The 20,202-nt window shown below is 43.7% G+C and overlaps 1 protein-coding gene across 1 annotated transcript in view; it reads right to left on the reverse strand.

Annotated features, from left to right (window-relative positions):
• Window positions 1-275: 275 nt before the first annotated feature.
• The window catches only part of SULT4A1 (sulfotransferase family 4A member 1), a 51,452-nt gene continuing 31,525 nt past the window's right edge, over window positions 276-20,202 (reverse strand). The window contains exons 2-7 of the mRNA XM_020982819.2: window positions 19,112-19,242; window positions 17,215-17,295; window positions 17,004-17,130; window positions 8,037-8,131; window positions 6,021-6,159; window positions 276-2,327 (exon numbers count right to left, since the gene is read on the reverse strand). Coding sequence (XP_020838478.1) covers window positions 2,215-2,327; window positions 6,021-6,159; window positions 8,037-8,131; window positions 17,004-17,130; window positions 17,215-17,295; window positions 19,112-19,242 — 686 coding nt within the window. The 3' untranslated portion in view covers window positions 276-2,214. The remainder of the gene's footprint in view (window positions 2,328-6,020; window positions 6,160-8,036; window positions 8,132-17,003; window positions 17,131-17,214; window positions 17,296-19,111; window positions 19,243-20,202) is intronic.

The raw sequence follows: 20,202 nt of genomic DNA on the forward strand, positions 1-20,202 counted from the left end.
CTGCAGCAATCGATCGGCAGAGGGGAGCTGTCAGTGGAAAAGGAATGGAAAGGACAAGACTCTATCAAGTGCTGGAGACTCTAGACCGGAAACCTTCTCTCAAGGTTCCTTCAAGCCTCGCCTTCAAGTCCTGGCTCCCACCCTCACCAGTGGGGGGGATAGTGAGCGAGCCAAGTCCCCTCACCAGGCAGCAGCTTCTTCCCCTGATTAAAATCCCTGGACTGTCTGCAGCTGTTTGTGAACAAGGAAACATAAATGGTGAGGATGGCAGCATCTGAAAGGACCCCAGGCACAGAACACGTCTTTATTGGAGAAGCAAGCAAGCAAGCACAGAAAGGACACGAAGTGCTGAAGGTTGATACAATATGAGAAATAGAAAAATAGAAATGAAATTTCATGGAGAGCAGCCTCACACACAGCTAGACAAGAGAAGGTGCCCGACCATGCTATTGGCCACCTGCTCTCCAAACAGCTTTTTCTTCTTTTATTTAAAAAGGAATAAAAGTATAAATCCAGTGTCTACACCTGTGTTTCAAATAAAGCAGCACAGAACTGAGCCCTTTGGGGTAGTATCTGCCCTTCTAGTCCTAGAACCTGGGTAAGGACTGCATTTCAGCTGCTGCTTCATCTTAGAAGAGACAGGCATTCTCACAGCTCCCGTCGAGAAAGTGATTGGGAGCCAGACGGCAGCTGCCCATGTCCCTTCCCACCACCTTCTGGCTCTCCTTTCCCCCATGATTTTCTCTGATGCTATTGAGAGTTTCTTTCCTTACCCCTCTGGGTTCTCGTGCTTCGGGCCTGGTGGGAAGGCAGTGACAGTATCACCTTTTCCCTTCAGATACCAGGAGGTTCAGGACTCATGTAAAAAGGAGCAAGAACTGGTCTGAGTGAAGTATGGTGTCAAGCTTGAAAAATGTTTCCCCTGCATCCAAGGCCTTGAGGACAGACAGAACAACATAAACAGTAAGGAAAATGCAAGAGTATTTTACAAGTCTCATAGTTGGCAGGCTGCTTGCCACTTTCAGTTGACTGCTGTCTTAGGGGACAAAAAAGGCAGCTATGGAGTAAAACATAACTTCCAGTTGCAGTTTATGGCTAATGTTTTTTGTTGCTGCAAACGTCATCTTCCATGTGAATACTTCAAATTATGTTACATGCCCATGTGCTGGATTCCCCTTGCCAGCCTCCGTCACCAAAGTTCTCCTAGCAACCTTCACAGGCCAAAGAAAACCACGCAGAAAGCCCTCCCCTATCTGGAAAACCTAGGGTCCAGTTTCTGCATCAGTGGGCACAACCCTCATGATGTGGCTTCAACCATTATCATCTTGGGCTGATATGACTGAACCCTGCTATCACTTCACACATGTCCTCCATAGTATCCCTTGGCTATTTGCCTCAGACCAGGTCTGATAGTTAGGAGGGATTCAAGCTAGTCCCTGGGGTACAAGCACTAATTACCAGCAGCCTGCTTACTGCCTGACTTGTAACATCATTCTTAGAAAGTTAACTGCCCCTCTGGCATTGTTTTTAGTATCAAGATCAAGGAATTACGTGAAGCAGGATATGCCTACATTTCAGAAGAGACACCAAAGACTGAGCCCTAGAAAAATCAAAGAAGGAAGAGCTGTCTTCCAGACTCTCGCCCTCTCCCCACCCTCTATCTTAGAGCCATTTCTCATCTAAGAGCCAGATAATTGTGCCCGTTATGATAAAACTACAAAAATAAATACAACAGTTAACCCCTGAGATCATTCTAGAATTCCATTTGGGCTTGTCACTGATTCCCCTCTGAAATGAACATTTATTTGGTTTACTATGTTTATTCAGAGTCTTGGTGAAAAGCTCTATAAAATACAATAAATAATCAGGACGGGGCAGAAAAGGCATACATTCTAATTGCATATATGTTACATACTTTGTACTTATATAGAATACAGTCCATCACAGCTGCATGTTTTTGTAATAGCTTATGTTCATATGAGTAGATAAAGGACTTCAAACACTACAGAGTAGAGGGCTGTTTGGGACTGAAGGTAATTACGTGGCCTACAGTTACTTAGCTGTTGGCTTTTTCCAGTTGTTTTACACAGAGCTACCAATATTTGTCCAGCAAGTCATAAGGTAACGCATCAAGGGCTTCTAGCTAGTCGTACAGGACACGGGTGCTGCGAGCATGCAAAGTTTTTTGTAGTTTGAGTTTTCTCTCTATCTCTTTTATAAATAAAAGTCAAAGACAAGGTCACACTTTCCCATCTTCTGTTTGTATACCAGATCAAACTTCTCATTCATGGATACAGTGAAGATGTCCTTCCATAGGCCAACTCTTCCTGAAATGAAAAGCAGAAGAGGTGTCATTTGATTTCTACATGCCTGCTGCATCAAACCCTGAACCACAGGGACTCTGGGAACCCTGAGCAATGGAAACACCGGGCTTCAGACTCTGCTTTAGAACATGGTGGGCAACCAAATTCTTTTTATGATACAAATATGATGCTGATACCTAAAACGAGAAAAGCCACAATAGAGAAAGAAAATTATAGACCAATCTCCCTAATGAATGTAGATGCAAAAATTTTAAATAAAATATTAGCAAGGAGATAACAACAATTCATCTCAAGGATAATACACTATGACCAAGTAGGATTTCTACCAGGAATACAGGGCTGGTTCAATATTAGGAAAACTATCAGTATCACTGAGCATATCAACAACAAAAGTAACAGAAATCCTATGATTATCTCAACAGATGCAGAGAACATGGTGGATGGAGCCAGCAGACAATTTGTGGGACAACCGTGCTTCGGTGGTTGGACTTTCACTGACTGAGGTTGTTGGGTTTGGAGAAATGTGACTTGACCCGAAACATATCTGAGTACAGTCACAGAACATCAGTGCTGTGGGGACCTCCTCCAAGGTCATCCAGCCCAACTCTGACCCAAACAGGAATGAGTCATCATCCACAGGTGAAGAGGAGCTCTCTTCTCACAGTGTCTGGCATAGAGTAGTTGCTTAGTAAATGCTTCTTTATTCACTGATTGATTGGTTACCCCCTGGGGCAGTCTGTGCTACTCTTCAGTAGTCTTGGCCTATTCCCTCTTCCATGGTGACCCTCTCAATGATGACAGGGACCTTTTCCTACTAAATCTCCTCTTCACTAGGATAATATAGGATCCTAGAGGTAGAGCTGGAAGGGAATGTAGACTAGTCCAATGCCCCCATTTTACAGAGGAGGAAACCGAGGCCCAGAGAGGGCAATGTGCTGCCCAAGGTGACACAAGTAATGAATTGCAGAGCTGGGCCTGTGATTGCAAGCTCAGCACTTTCCACTGTCTCATGCTGCCTCCCAGATGGGATGGACCCCACAAAATAGACCACTGTCTAGACAGAAAGCTCTCAAGTGGGGCTCAGATGTCCAGAATGTGTGTCCCAACAGGCATCTGCTTCTCTGATGTTGGCTCAGTTCAGTGGTGGATGGGCCAAAGCCCAAGCGAAAGCGTCCCATCTCTGATGCCTTCTATCTGTATGACCACAGGTAAGTCTGATTAACCACTCTGTGCCTCGATTTTATTCTTTGTGAAATGGTTTCATTTGTAGAGCAATGTGAGGAATGAGCTGCCTTTAGTATGAAGCATGTGGTGTACTAAAAAGAAAAGCCTCTTTCCTGGAGGGATAATAACATGAGAACCTTCTCACCTGCTTTGGCTGGGGTGGTTCTCAAAATAGACCTCGCCCTTCCCACTTTGCTCACAGCTAGAGAAAATTATCATACATCCTAGCCAGGAAATCTGGTAAGACAAGATTGCCTTATCCCATCTTTCCTTGAGGTAACAATGAAAAAGAAAGAAAAGGACCACTAGGAGTCTTGGTCTATTCAACAGGAGATAACAAAAGACAGCAGTCACCTGGTTTGTTAGACTGTGCAAATGACCCAATCTGACCACAGAGTGGACTTCTCCCACTGTAAACTTCAGTGTGACTGTCTACACAGATCACCAAATGCATATGTTTGCCCCTGGACTGTTCACACTAGCTAATAAAAAGGGCGCCTATACCTTACCTTCTAATCACTAACAATGTAGCTAATAGTTAAATGGATGTTTTTCAGCCAGACAACTGGCCAGCGCTTATGGCTAGGATCTGATGGGTTGCTCCGAGGTTGGCCTCAGATCATCCAGAGAGAAGCAATAGTCTCTGTCTTCTGGTCAGACTTCATTGGGAATCCTGGGCTTAGCTTTGTGTGCCACATTTTAGGGGGGATGTGGACAAGTGGGACAGAGCATGGTGAGGAGAGGTTCTAGGGTGGGGTGATAACAGAACACCGTATCACATGATGCTTGATGGAGAGAACTGAAAAGGGAGAAACTTCAGGGAAACATGCAGCAGGCATTTGAAGGGCTAGCACAGGGCAGAAGGAATAATCTTCTTGTGCTTGGTGTCTGAGGGCAGCCCCCGGAGCCATAGGGAGAGCTAACGTAAGGACATGTCAGCCCAGCCCGAGTCAATACTTCCTCACCCTGAAAGCTGTATCCAAGGGAGTGGACTATGGGCCTTCCAGGCAGCATGGGGTAATGAGAAAACTATCAGATTGGGAGGCAGGAGAAACCTGGTGTTGAATTCCATCTCTGATGTACACTGCCTGAATGATAATGGGCAAATCTAATTAATCCCTCTGTGCTTCTGTTTCCTTATCTGTAAAGCGGTGATCAGACCTACCTGCAGCTCTGTTACTAAGACTATGTGTGTAAGCCGTTCTACAAGTTGTGAAGCCCTCTAGAAATGCCAGTTGTTACTATTGGACATGTGCAGCACCTGGCACCATGCCTGCCACCCAGGGGGCACTGGTGGGTTAGTTGGTCAGTCAATTTTTCAGGCACAAGATGCAGTGGCACTCAGGGGGAATGTTGTAGAAAGGAGTCATAATTTGGGCAGGAGTGGACTGGAGGCCTCTGAGATCCAAGCCAGCTCTGAGATTCTGTGATTCTATGTATTTGGTTCCAGAAGTCTGAAAGTAACTAATTGTTGGCTTAGGAAAAACCTAGGAGTAAGTCATCACAGGATTTGAAGCTAGAAGGGACTGCAAAGATTCACTTCAATTCAATATGTATTTATCATATGCCTATTATGGGCCAGGCCCTGTGCTTGGTCCTAGGGATCCCCCCTCCCCAAAAAAAGGAAACAGTCCCTGCCCTCAAGGAGCTTACGTTCTCCCAGAGAAAAATAATACGTGAACAAATAAGTGTATATAGCCTATATACAGAATAAATGAAGAGTAATCTTGGTAGTTAGGAGAGTAAATACAAGCAGGGCAGAGTCAAGAAAGTCCTCCTGAGGAAGGGAGTTCCTTAGCTGAGCTTGGAAAGAGGTAGGAATTCCAAGAGTGGCAATAAGGAGGAAAGGTGTTCCAGGCATGAGGCATGGTCTAGGCAAAGGCCCAGAGTAATGGAGAGGTGCTGAGGTGGGAGATGGAGTATGGTGAGTGAGAAACAGAGGGAAGGCCAACGTGGCCTTCTGTCCCTTAGTGTTCAGGAATGTAATGAGACTGGAAAGGTAGGTTCAGGCAAGATGGTGAAGGGCATCTAATGCCAAACAGAGGACTTTACAATTGATGCTATTGATGTTTGCTGAGTAGGGGAAGACGGTTCTGGCATTGAGTGGAGGGTGGACTGGAGTGGGGAGAGACTTGAGGTGAGCAGATCAATTAAATGGCTGCTACAAGGGTCTAGGCAAGAGTCGATGGCAGCCTGACCCAGGGTGCTGGCCTGAGGACAGTCTCCTTCCTTGGTTCTCTGTGTCGGTGCTGAGCTCCCACTGCCCAGCCTCCCCCTCACCTGATCCTCACATAACTTACTTAGCAGGGAATGCTGCACACGCTGTCCTCATCTGTGTTTGTATCAGACTACCATGGCGGCTGGGTCTCTTGGGTCTGCCTCAGTGCCTAGCACAGGGCTCTGCACGCAGCAAGGGTGTAACCAATGGTGGGGGAGTTGCTGAAAATGGGGAGGAGGAAGGAAGGAACATACCACGCCCCACAGGAAGGGCCTCCGCATTGCAGCACTGGTCAATGAGCTGGTGGCAGTGCTCCACCATAGACTCTAGCTGGGCCTTGTCATAAGACACACCCAGGAATCTCACCAGCTGCTCCACCATCGTCGCCAGGTCCTGGGGGAGAAGTACAGGACGCATGAGGACTATGCGTGGCCTAAAGGGGACGGGGCCCTCCTCCCCTCCCCCCCTTGCAGAGGTGGACGTAGGCCAAGCCCCATACAGGACCATGGAGGATGAAGTGAGGAGCTGGAGCTGAGAGTGCAGTGAGGTGGGGCTGGGGACCAGCCTTGTCCCACGTGGCAGGCCTAGAGCCCGAGACACACTTTAAATCGCCAAAGGGGGAGGAGCAAGGCTTCATAAACTGACAGGTGCTGGTGACTTATCCGCTCGTAGTCATGGCATCTGGAGCTGCAAGAGACCTGGGAAACCACCTCGTTCAACCTGTGAGAAAACTGAGGCCTCAAGAGGGAGAATCATCTGCTCCAGGTCACGGGGGTGTACTGAGAAGAGCTGGGCCTCCCCTTCAGGTCTCCTGACCCTTCTCTCTTCTCTCGCCACTCTGAAATGCTAATGCTACAGGGTCCTAAATGCCACTCTTCAGTCTCTTGGGAGCCCCTCTAGGTGACTAGCTTCGTGCTGGATGCAGTGGGGGAGACAGGAGAAGGAGAAGACAAAATCCCCACCCTTAAGTTACTCTAACTTTTTGTGGGGACTCAAAACTTATTCGGTTGGAATCATTGTATGGAGTGGCAGATTGAAAAGAATCCTGGACTGTCCTCAGTGGACCTCATTTTGAACACCGGCTCTGACATTTACATAATTGTGTGACCGTGAGCAAGTCATTTCCTTCTCTGGGCCTCAGCTGCTTACTCTCAAAAAATGAGCCATAAAATTGGAAGCCAGAGAAACCCCTAAAAATTATCTCTTTAATCCTACCCCCTCATTTTACACATGAGGCTCAGAGAGGAATGTGACTGGCCAAAAGTCCTATGTAAAGGTAGTGAAGCCAGGATTCCAACTCCTGGCCACTTCCAGAAAAGGCCAGAGAGGAAGACCAGAGGCTGAGGTCTTGGCCCACTCCGAGGGGTCTACTGGTCAAGAAAGTAAAGAAACCAAGAGCAGGGTTTCCTCATCCCCAGATCCAGCACCATCCCACCCAACTGCCCCCAGGCTACAGTGGAAAGGATCAACCCAACTTGTCCATTCCACAGCAGTGAACAAAATGGCTTTGGGGTGGGTGAGTGGGTGTGCCCATGAGAAGCAGAGAATATGCATGAGTGTGTGCACAGCTGAGAGAGGGGAGTGTTTGTATACACCTATGTGAAGGAGTGACACGCTACGTGAAAGCACACATGCTGGTTGGTGTGCGTGAGAGACAAGGAAGGTGTGCACATGCCCACATGGTGTATGTGAGCAAGTCTAATGAGAAAGGAACTGGGTTGGGGGCCAGGAGGCCTGGCTGTGCCAGTTATCAGCTCTATGACCTTGGGCAAGTCACACCTCCTTCTTAGGCCTTGGTTTCCTCCTCTGTAAAATGAGGGTGTTGGGCAAAATGAGCTAGCTGTAAGGCCCCTTCCACTTCTGACATGACAATCTTTGAATCTTTTCACATCAATGAGACAGAATTACTCCCATAATTTAATAAATATTATTCTCTCTTTCTGTCTCTCTGTTTTTCACTCTGCCTCTGTCTCTGACCCTGTCTCTGTCTCTCTGTCTGTCTCTCTCTCATATGCACACCCATCCAAAAGCATATTTTGTGTGTGTGCCGAGGAATATGAGTTGGTTTGATTCTTTATACTTTGAAAATCCTCACACATCCATTTTCCTGAAGGTGCCCCTAGCCATGGGGGATCCGATCCAGTTTTGTAGTGAACCTATGAAAGGGTATGAGGATTCACATTGATGAGGAAGGGCATGATGGGAACGCTGCCTGAGGGATACAGTCAGTACCTTCAAGCCTAGGGCATGGTGCCGCCAGACCCACTCACCCGGTGCATGTCTTCATACTTGAGGAAAAGCACATTGGAATCCATATGATGGTCCCAGAATTCCTGGACATGCTCAAACCACGAACCATATCCTACTGCAGAAATAACAGGAAACAGGCTTGTCCATGGCAGGCTGGGGCAGACAAAACCTCTGTCCCATTGCCATGTCCCCCCAAATATGGAGAAAAGTGACCCCAGAGCTCAGCTACCACCTGAAAAATAGCTTCCCTGGCATGTGGGAATTACTCTTCCCAAGATAGATAGATAGATAGATAGATAGATAGATAGATAGATAGATAGATAGATAGACAGACAGACAGATAGATAGATAGACAGACAGACAGACAGATAGAGCTGACAACAGCCTTCTTATAATGACCACCCACAACTGCTAAGCCTGCCCTCTGAGGTCAAAGAGCACAAACCCAATTATGACTGTGATGATAATGATGATGATGATGATAATGATGATGAAGAAGAAGCCAAGCCCTCTTCAACAACAGCTCTTGAGCTGTTTGGACAGACCCCCACTGACCTACCAACCCCCATCAGTCTCTTCTTCTGCAAGCTAAGTGTCTCCGGTTCTTTCAGTGATCTTCATACCACCCAGTCTTAAGGCCCTCCACCATCTTGGTGGTTCCCCCTCTCAGTGCTCTCCTGTTTGTTAACACCTTTTCTAAAAGGAACCTTGAGTGTGATATGGTGGAAAATGACAGAGGACATAGGTTCAGATCCTGGTTTTGCTGTATATTCCTTCTGGGCAAGTCACTTCATTTCTCTGGGCCTCAACTTCTCTATCTGTTAGAGGGGTGGGAGGAGATGGTTGACCAGATTCTTCTAGATTCGACCTTCTTTGTTCTTAGGTCTCTTCACACTCTGACATTCGATGCTGTCAGGTCTGATAGCCCATTGGACTCCTTTCCCCCTATCTCAAGGGTCTCCTGATGCACCTTCCCTGTATCCTCATTGCTCTCTTCCCTGGCAGCATTCCACTTTCTCAATCTATCCTGACCTTCTTCACTGCCTCCTGCCCACCTAGCAGCACTGACCTATCCTACATTCCCTTCTATGACTGGTCTTCTCTCTACTGGATCAGAGGACAAGGGGAAATCTCATCAATTTGTGGGGAAGGGCTAAGGGGTATGGACCCCTTCCAGTACACATGTGCATTTTCATAATAGGCCTTCAGTTCCTGAGCCCTGCCCCTCCAAAAAAAAAAACCTCAGGGTGGGAATTTTAGGCACTATGGCCAGTTGCGTAGGGAGATATAGTTGGACAGCAGGGTCTTTCAGTGACCACATTCTTATGGCTTATTTAACATCCATGCAGGGCTAGCTGTGGCCAAAGCTAATTCTTTATTTCCCTAAAGCAGTGTGGTTCCAGCACAAGCCTCTGAAGGAGGATGAGGAGAGAGGCAGAGAGCATAGTTTCAGAGACTCCAAGCTTAACATGTGTCAACAGTGTGATAACAGCAGCCAACAAAAGCTATTGGGATATTAAGAGAGGCCTCACTTCCAGAAATAAGGAGGTGCCTGGCAGCTTACAGTCCTGTGCCTTGGGCAGCCCAGCATCTGGAGCATTGTGTTCAGTTCTGAGGGGGATGTAGGCTTACAACCAAGAACAACTCTCCCCACAAAACAAAGCATGATCCTACAGGGTGGGGAGGAGGGGAGAATGGCTCTTTAATGACATAGAGAACTTCTAAATATTCCTGATGAAAAGACCAGAACTGTGTAAGAAATGTGAAATGCAAACACAGGACTCAAGAGAAGAGTAAAAAGATAAACACGAGTGAGAAATCACAAGAGACTAATGTTTACATTCTCATATGGGGAGATAATGGAACCTCTCAGAACTTCATTATCATCAGGGAACGAGTCTAATTAGACAGAAGGCCTGGGTGTAATTCTGTGATGTTTGGATGACGAGCTAGTGTGAGGAGGAGTAATGCACCGGAAAAGGAGGGAAGAGAAAGGAAGAGTGGAAAAATTATCTCATAGAAATGGGGTGTGCAAGAAAGTGTTAATATGAGGAAGGGTAAGTGGGGGTAGTGGGCAACTCTTGAACCTCCCTCTCATCTGAACTTAGTTAAAGGAGGGAAAAATACACATACACACACAGTTGGGTATAGAAATTCATCTTACCCAACAGGGAAGTGAGAGAGAAAGGGGTAAAGGGAAGGAAGAGAGAGGGAATAAGAGGAAGGTAGATTAAGGGAAGCAGTAGTCAGAAGCAAAACAGACTCTCAAAGAGGAGACAGGGAAAATGATAAGGAAAAGTACAACAGAATAAGATGAAGGGAAATACAGCTAGCAATCATACTTGTGAATGTGAATGGGATGACTTCACTCATAAAATGGAAGAGGATGGTAGAATGGATTGGAATTCAGAATCCAAGAATATGTTATTTATAAGAAGCACACTTGAAACAGCAAGATTCACACAGTTAAAGTAAGGGGATGGGGCAGAATCTATTATGCTTCAGCTGAAGTTTCAAAAAAAAAGCAAGGATAGCTCATCATAATCTCAGGCAAAACAAAGGCAAAAAAATCTAATTATAAGAGATAAACAGGAAAATTGTATTTTGCTAGAAGATATCATAGTCAATAAATTAATAATATCAATATTAAATATATGCAACCAAATGGTATAGCATCTAAATTCTTAAAGGAAAAGGTAAATGAGTAACAGGAGGAAAACAGTAAAAGTAAATAGTGGAGGACTTCAATTTGCCTCTCTCAGAACTAGATAAATCTAATCATAAAATAAACAGAAAAAAATTAAAGACATAAATGGAATTTTAGAAAAATTAGATATGATAAACCTTTGGAGAATATTGAATGGGAATAGAAAGGAGTATAACTATTTCTTGGGTGTACATGGAAACTTTACAAAAACTGATCGTGTATTAGGGCATAAAATCCTCACAAATAAATGCAGAAAACCAGAAATAGTAAATCCATCTTTTCTGACCATAATGCAATAAAATTTATTTTTAATAAAAGCCTTTGAAATAAAGATTAAAAATTAATTGGAAACTAAATAAATTAATCTTAAAGAATGGGTAGGTCAAAGAAAAAATCATAGAAACTCAATAATTTCACTAAAGATAATGACAACAATGAGACAATGGAACAAAATTTGCAGGATGCAGCTGAAGCACTATTTAAGGGAAATTTTACATCTTTAAACATACCAATAAAAGAGAATAAGAGTAAGTCAACTATTTGGGTTTGCACTTTAAAAAATTAGAAAATCAACAAATTAAACACCCCTAGAAAATTAAAACCTAAAATATAAATCCTGAGACCCAAAAGAGAAATTAGCTAAAGAGAAAGTTTTAAAAAATAATAAATAAAACTAGGAACTGGGTTGTTTTTAAAACAACAACAACACTCAGATAGATAAGCCATAGTTAGTTTGATTTTAAAAAAAGAACACCAAATCACCAATATAAAAAATGAAAAAGTTGAATTCACAACAGATGAAGAAGAAATAAAAGCTATTATTAGGAGCCATTTCACCCGTCTATATGCCAATAAACTTGGGAATCTAAGTTAAATATCAATATTTGTTGTTGTTGCTGTTGTTGTTGTTCAGTCATGTCCAACTCTATGTGACCCCATGAATTTCGTCCATGGGGATTTCTTGGCAAAGATACTGGAATGGCAAACATTTTCTTGTCTAATGTGTCCCAATTTTACAAATGAAGAACTGAGGCAAATAGAGGGTAAGTGACTTGCCCAGGGTCACACAGCTGCTAAGTGTCTGAGGCCAGATTTGAACTCATATCTTCCTGATTCCAGGCCTATTGCTCTATCCACTGCACCACCTAGCTGCCCAAAGAATAGTTACAAAACTGTTAATTAGCAGATTAACAGAACAGAAAATAGAATTCTTAAATAGCCCTATCTTAGAAAAATAAATTGAACAAGCTATAAATTAACTCCCAAAGGGGGGAAAAAAAACCAGGACCAGATGGATTTCCAAATGTATCTTACCAGACACTTAAAGAACAATTAATTCCAATACTAATAAAGTGAAAAAATAAGTAAAGAAGAGGACCTAACCAAATGCCTTCTCTGATACAAATATGGTCTTCAGACCTAAACCAGGGAGGGTCAAAACAGAGAAAGAAACCTATAGGCTAGTTTCCCTAAGTATATATTAATGTGAAAAAAATTTTAAATAAAATACAAGCAAAGAGAATACAGTAATACATCACCAAAAAATCATACACCATAATCAATCTGGATTTATGCCAGGAGTACAGGACTGGTTCAATATTAAGAAAAGCAAGCATAATTGACCATATCAACAACAAAAACAACAAAAAACATATGATTATTTCAGTAGATTAAAAAAAAGCTTTTGATAAAATACAACACTGACTCCTGTTTAAACTGGAAAGCATAGGAATGAATGGAGCTTTTCTTAAAGTGATAAGTAGTATCTATCTAAAACCAAGATCAAATATTATCTGTGATGAGGACAAGCTAGAAGCTTTTCCAATAAGAACAAGAGGGAAGCAAGGATATCCATTATCACCATTACTATTAAATATTGTACCAGAAATGCTAGATATAGCAATAAGAGAAGAAAAAGAAATTAAAGGAATGAGAATAGGCAAAGAAGAAACAAAAATCACTTTTTTGTAGATGATATGATGATGTATTTGGAGAACTCTAGAGAATCAACTAGAAAACAAATTGAAAAAATTAATGACTTCAGGAAAGTTGCAGGATATAAAAATAAACTATCAGTATTTCTGCCTATTACCAACAAAATCCTGCAGGAAGAGATAGAAAGAGAAATTCCATTTATAATAACGTAGACAACATATAACACTTGGGAGTCTGCCCGCCAAAACACGTGCAGGAACTTTATAAACACAATTAGAAAACATTCTTTATACAAATAAAGACAGATCTAAATAATTGGAGAAATTGATTGGTCACAGATGGGCTGAGCCAGTATGATAAAAATGACAATCCTACAGAAATCAATGTACTTATTCAGTTTCATACCAATCAGACTATCAAAGAACTACTTTATAGAACTAAACAGAAAATCCTGTAGTGAGGGAAAAAAGGCCGAGAATAGCAAAAGCATCAATGGAGGGAGAAAGAGAGAGGGGGAGGGGAGGGCACCTAGCAGTACCTGATCTAAAACTATACACTACAGAGTTGTAATTGTCAAAACAGTTTGGCACTAGGTCAGAAATAAAAAGGTTGATCAGCATAATAAATTAGGTACAGAATTAGGTACAGAAGCAAAGCAGCACCATAAGCTAGTTTTAATCAACTCAAAGATGCCAGCTACTAGGGCAAGAACTCACTAGTTGACAAAAACTATGGGGATAACTAAGAAAACAGTCAGAAACTAGGGGTAGACCATAAGCTCACATCATATACCAAGATAAGTTCCAACTGGGTACATGATCCAGACATAAAGGGTGACATCATAAGTAAACTGGAGAAGTATGGAAGAAATTACCTGTCTATGGGTCTATGAATAAGGGAAGGGTTCATGACCGAACAGTAGATAGAGAGGGTCACAGGAGGTAAAATGGACAACTTTGATTATATAAAATTTAAAAGATTTTGCACAAACAAAACCAATGCAGGTAAGATTAGAAGAGAAGCAGGAAATTGGGAGCCAGTTTCTCTAATAAAGGTCTCATTTCTAAGATATATAGGGAACTAAGCCACATTTACAAGAATAAAAGCCATTCCCTAATTGATAAATGGTCAAGGGATATGAGGAAGAAATCCAACCTATCAGTAACCATATGAAAAAGTGTTCTAAATCACTAATAATTAGAGAAATGCAAAATAAAACAATTCTGAGGTACCATCTCAACCTATCATATTGACTAAGTAGACAAAAAAGGAGAATAACAAATTGTGGAAATGTTGGAAAATAGGCACACTAATGCACTGTGGGTGGACCTGTAAACTGCTTAGTCTTTCCAGAAAGCAATTTTGAATTAAGCCCAACATACTATTAAAATGTGTATGCCCTTTGACCCAGTGATATTGCTATTATTAGGTCTATACCCCAACAAGATTCAAAAAAGAAGAAAAGGACCCCTATGTACAAAAATATTTATAGCAGCTCTTTTTGCTGGAACTGGAAGAAATGGAAACTAAAGAGATGTCCATCAGTTGGGGAATGGCTGAACAAGTTGTGGTATATAATTGTGATGGAATACTATTGTGCTGTATGAAACTAATGAAGGAGATGGTTTTAGAAAGCCCCAGGAAGACATTATGATACAAAATGAAATGAGCAGAACCAGAATAGTTTCTACAATAGCAACAATATTGTGAGGATGATCAACTCTGAAAGACTTGGGAACTCTGATTAACACAATGATCAATCACAGCTCCAAGGAACTCATAATGAAACGTGCCATGCACCTCCAGGTAGAGAGCTGATGGCTCAGAGAGCAGATGGAAGCACATTTTCTTTCTTTTTCCTTTTTTTTCTTTTTTTTTTTGAATATGGTAATACGATAATATGTTTTACGTGACTGTACACATTTGTAATAGACTTAGTTTTTCTTGCCTTCTCAATTGGCGGAGAAGGAGGAGAGGAAGGGAGAGAATTTGGAACTGGAAATAAAATTGAATTTTACAAAAGGAATCGTCTTGAGAAGGGCTTCCTTGAATGGAGGAGCTGAAAGTTCCCATTATTCAGTAGTCAGTGAGGAGTCATTGAAGGTTTCAGCCTGGTGCTGGTCACAGTGGTAACCTCGGAAAATTGCTTGAATTTGGGGGAGGGATTGACTAGAGGCAGCAAGGTTAACTGTTGTCCTAGTCTGCATGAGAACAAATGAAAATAACTCACATTCTCTAAGCATTTTTCTTCACCATAGCCCTGTAGATAGCAGAACAATTAATATTCACATTTTTCAGGAGAGAAAAGTGAAGCAGAAAGATGGTAAGGGGCTTCAGTTTTAGTAAACATGTATTAAGCCTCTATTTTGTGCCAAGCACCATTCAAGGAGCTAGAGTTACAAAGACCAGAACAACATAGTTCCTGCCCTCAATGAGCTTATATGCTAATTAAGGAATATAAAAAATTCACTGATGAGCAAATACAAAGTCATTTCAGGAGGGAGAGAGCACGGATCCTTGTGGAGGTGGGGAGAGGGAAGGCAAGAAAGACTCCTTGTGAGAGATGGCACCTGGAAAAAGCCAGGAATTCTGGCAGGGACATGGGAAGTGGCCTATCAAGTTTAAGAAATAGCTAGTGGGCCATACTAGCTGGAGCACAGAGGGCTTGAAGGGAAATTATGTGAAAGGCATTTAGAAAGGTAGGGGGGAGATCATTAAATGCCAGTTTTTATTTTATGCTAGAGAAAATAGGAAACGACTGAAGATTTTGGTTATTATTATCGCTAATCATCACCCTCACATTTATATAGCAGTTCAACACTTGCAAAAACTTCACATATGTTATCTCATTTGATCCTTACAACTCTAGGAGGCAGGTGCTTTATTTTCCCCATTTTATAGAAGAGAAAATAAGGCTAAAAGATTAAAGGGATTTGCTCAGGGTCACACAGTCAGTAAGTGCCTGAAGCAAGACTTGATCTCAGGTCTTTCTGACTTCAAGTCCACCACTTCTATCTCTGCACCGTGGAGATTTTCAGTAGGAGAATGACATTCTCAGGCTGTGTCTTACTAACACTGCTTGTTGGCTGTGGAAGATCAATGGTGAAGGAAGACCGTAGGGGGCTGCGGTCATAAGACAGGCCAGAGGTGATGAGTGCCTGGAGTGGTGTGGTGGCAATGTGAGTGAAGAGAAGGCCATAGATAGAAGAGATGCCATGGAGGCAGAATTGACAAGACCTGGTCACTGGTGTGATATAGAGAGTGAAAAAAAGGAGAAAGTCAAGAATAGCTCAGGGGCACACCTCAATTCCTGGAAGGATGGTGGTGCCCTTAAGAGAAACAGGGAGATCTGGAGGAGGGATGGGTTTGGGAGAAGGCTCATGAGTCCTGATGCGGTGGCTCACAATGCTTATTTCAAGTTTTTGGTCGCACAGTATTTTTAGTCCTGTTCACATGGAACAAAAGGGCACTTAGAAATTCCACGTAGGTTATTTGAGTTATGTGACATGAACACTGTGTGACACGAGGAATAGAGTTCCAGGCCTACCACCCACTGCTGCCCCATATTTTCCATCTTCTCCCCTGGGTACTCACCCTGTATCTTTTACCAACCCCTGAGCATACCCCTCCCTCTGCAAGCCCTTTGCCTTCACTCATGATTTTCCCTGTGTTTGCAACACCCTCTTCCAAACCCCATTTCTGCCTCCTTGGATCTTTTTCATTCTGCAAAGCGAAGCGAAGCTGCCACTTTGTCTAGAAGGTCCTCCATGATCTGGTTCCCCTGCTTGGAAATGCCCTTTTTTTCCTCAGTCTTCTCCTATGCCTTTGTCCTGCTTACATTCTGTCTCTAGAAACTTGAAGTTGGGATTTACCTAAAGGACAATGGAGAGGTAGGTGTGACCAACGAGAAGTGAAGGAGGAAGAAGAGGGTGAAGGATGTCATAAAAGAAATGGCAGATCAGAAGAGAAGGGCTGCTGAGAGTGGACAGCCCACCCTCCAAATTGCTCGTAGCCCGGGGGGAGGCCACATTGGGTGGCCTCCCTTTTGCAGTGTCCTGGACAAGCACGGGATGGGAGGGCCTGGAGGGGCTGCGATCTACACCCCATTGATGGGAGCCCAGAACCACTGGTGCTCCTTAATAGAGTGATTACGTTCCTCTTCAATCACCCCCAGCTAGCCTGGGAGTTCCATTTGGGTGGAAATTATAACTTATCTGCCTTTGTGTTGTTCCCAGCGCCCAATATGAGGCTTTGCATACAGGAGGGGCTGAAAAAATGTCTGGGGGAATGAATGAGTGACAAGCCAGTCATAATTGGTCCATCCCTCAAAGTTGTGCATTCTTACGTTTATCATTCATGAACCTTCGACAGAATTCTTGGAATGTTCCCCTGTAGCTCATGGTCCTCAGAGAGCGGTGGAACTGATAGTAAGACACCACCAGGTCTTTGGGGTTGCGAGCCATGTAGATTACCTGCCAATGGGAAGACAAATTAGGTTCTCCCTGACTTCCTATGGACTGGCCCTGGTGGCTGAGGAAGCCCCTGGGGGCCGTTACCTTGGAGTCACCGTTGTGGAGGTCTGAAGGCAGGAAGCGGTAGGGAAGGTGGCTCTTGATGAGTCGAGGGGATGTGAGCTCCTGCAAGAGAATGTGGCTGGTCAGAATAATTATTAATAATAATCAATAATAACTCACGGCTTTAGAAGGTCTTCCTCACAACAGCCCTGTGAAGCAAGAAGCAAATGTTTGCCCTGTTTTCTCTTCTGCAGATTACTCAATGACTTCTGAAGACTCATCCGCCTTTGAATCCTATAACCTAATGTCATATCACCGCTCTGAGCCTAAGTTTGCTCCTCCATAGAATGGGTAGAATCATGCTTGCAGCGTGTGAGTATTTACAAAGAGCTTTCCTTGAACAACTCTGTAAGGTAGGGAGTACGAGCAATGCTAATGTGACAGGTGATACAGCAACAACAATAGCATTTGGGGAGCCCTCTAAGGCTTGCAAAGAGCTTTACAAAGATCTCATTTGAGCCTCACAACCCTGGGAGGGAGGTGCTATTATCATCTCCATTTTACAGATGAGGAAACTGAGGTGGACAGTGGTTAAGTGACTTGCTGAGTAGCACACAGCCAGTAAGTGTCCGAGATAGGATTTGAATTCAGGTGTTCCTGGCTCCAGGCTCCAGCATCGGGAAATCTGGGGGGCCCTTGCTGACCTGTACTTATTTGTACACATTCTGTATATGCTCATTTACGAGCCTGATTTCACCCTCTGATAAAACATAAATTCCCTCAGGGAAGGGAATCTCCTCTTTGTTTTTGTGTCTCTGGTGCCTAGCACAGTGCCTGGCAAATAGTAGGTGCTTAATAGATGTTTGTTGATTGATTTGTATATCACCAATTTAAATTTTTCCACCTATAACTCACAATACAAATGATGAGACCTCATTGAGCACTTCCCTTGTACCTTCCTTACATGGTTCAGTTCAAATCAACAAACATTTATTAAGCACTTACTATGTGCAAACACAGTCCCAGCCCTTAAGAAGTTGATGAAAGGAAGGTTGAGTAGGACACGCTGGACATTTTACAGAATCACCGATTTTAAGAACTAGGGGCAACTAGGTGGTGCAGTGGATAGAACTCCTGCCTTGAAGCCAAGAGGATCTGAGTTCAAATCTGGCCTCAGACACTTGACACTTACTAGCTGTATGACCCTGGGCAGGTCACTTAACCCTGACTGCTGCAAAAAAAAAAAATTAGAAGTGACCTCAGTGGTGCTCAAGGCCAACTCTCTCACCAAAGGAATCACTGCTCACCTTACTGCCAGATCATCACTGCCACCTCTTCAGACAATCCATTCCACTTTAGGGTGGCTCTAACTCTTAGGAAGCTCCTTAATTTTTATTTATTATATTATTTTATGAAATATTTATAAGACTTCATATCAATTTCAATATTTTTAAAATTTTATAAAATATATTATCACTAGATTTTCAATTTCATTATGGCTATTTGTGTTTACATCTTATGCCCCTGCTAGACTATGAATTCTATGATGTCAGGGACTAATAATAGTAATAGGCGTTAATATTGGGCTTTAAGATTTACCAAGTGCTTTACATTGAGCCTGTCATTGTATGTATCCTCACAACAGCCCTAATTCTGAGGTAAGTGCTACAAGGATCGCATTTCCCAGATGAGAAAACTGAGGCTCAGAGCCGTTCGCTAACTTCTCCACAGTCACACAGCTAGCCAGCTACAGAGGCACCATGGAGCCCAGAGCCCTCTTGACTCCAAGTCTGGCACTTTTCAGTGCACTGTGAAGTTTGGTATAAACCCAGTACCAAGAGCAGGGGCACCCACGGCTGGTATTCCCCGAACGTTTCTTCCCCTGAACTGAAGCAGACTGTGACTGAGACGTGGGTGTAGACAGAGAAGGGCCAGTCACCTTGATGATGTCCAGCCCTGGCTGAGGGTACTCCAAGACAGGAAGCTGTTCATCGATGTTCATTAAGCCGATTTCATCCGGGTCAGCCCCCTGACTCACCAAGTACACCACTTCCTGGAGTAAGCCTGTGCCTGGAAGAGAGAAGAAATGAGCCGCCACTGCATGCCTGCATTAAAATTAGCCCAAGGACAGCTCTCATCTGGCCAGGGCTTCACAGATTACATTGCCTGTGACCCACATTGTCTCATTTGGCCACACAACAATCCTGTGAAGCAGTACCTCATGTCTATACCTTTTGTCTGTTTGACAGATGAGCCAGACAAAACTGGTTTGACCGAGTGGGCTCCAGGCCCCCAAGATACATGTAGATCAAAACTGAGAAACCTGAAAAGCGCACATTGTCCTCTCCCTCCCCCCAGCCTCTTGTGTACGTGGGTATCTGCCCTCCATTCCTGTCCCCTATTAAGCCGTTCAGGAAATACCCTCACTTCGCTGGTCCAGAGCATCTCATCATCTCCTCCTGGGATGCCAGGACAATCTCCTATTTGTACTGTCAGCAATTTGTCTAACAATCTGTGTATGTTTGAGCCCTGAGGGCCCCTGGGCCTTCCAGCTAGAGTTTGAACGCTATGGCACATCCTGAGCCACCCTATGCCCACTCTCCTCTAGCTGGGAGCCATGAGGGCTGCACACCAAAACTGTCTGGCCTCTCCTCCACCTGGGAGCACGTGGCAATGTTTGTTTTCATTAGAGAAGGAAAGCAGGTGAGACCCACTCTTTAAGCTGGTAGTCCAGCTTTCCACAGTCCAGCCCTAGCAGCTCTCCTGAGCCTCCCCAGAGCACAGCCTTCACTTCACCCGTGTCAGGCCAAGGTTCTCCTCCTTGCCCATCCCCAATCTGACAACCTCCTTCTGACTCTGCAATTGGGCCCAACTGGAATTATATTTTCCTCTCCCCATCTCCTGTCCAAATCCTAACCATTCTGCGAGGCCTATCTTAATCTTCACCACCCCATCTGGTCCAGCTCAGGGAATCCTAGAATCATCAGGACATCAGAATTCATTCATTGCAACACTAATGTGAGAAGGTAT

The sequence above is a fragment of the Phascolarctos cinereus genome, unplaced genomic scaffold (assembly GCF_003287225.1).
Source record: "Phascolarctos cinereus isolate Bilbo 61053 unplaced genomic scaffold, phaCin_HiC Scaffold_1;HRSCAF=81, whole genome shotgun sequence".
Lineage (NCBI taxonomy): Eukaryota > Metazoa > Chordata > Mammalia > Diprotodontia > Phascolarctidae > Phascolarctos > Phascolarctos cinereus.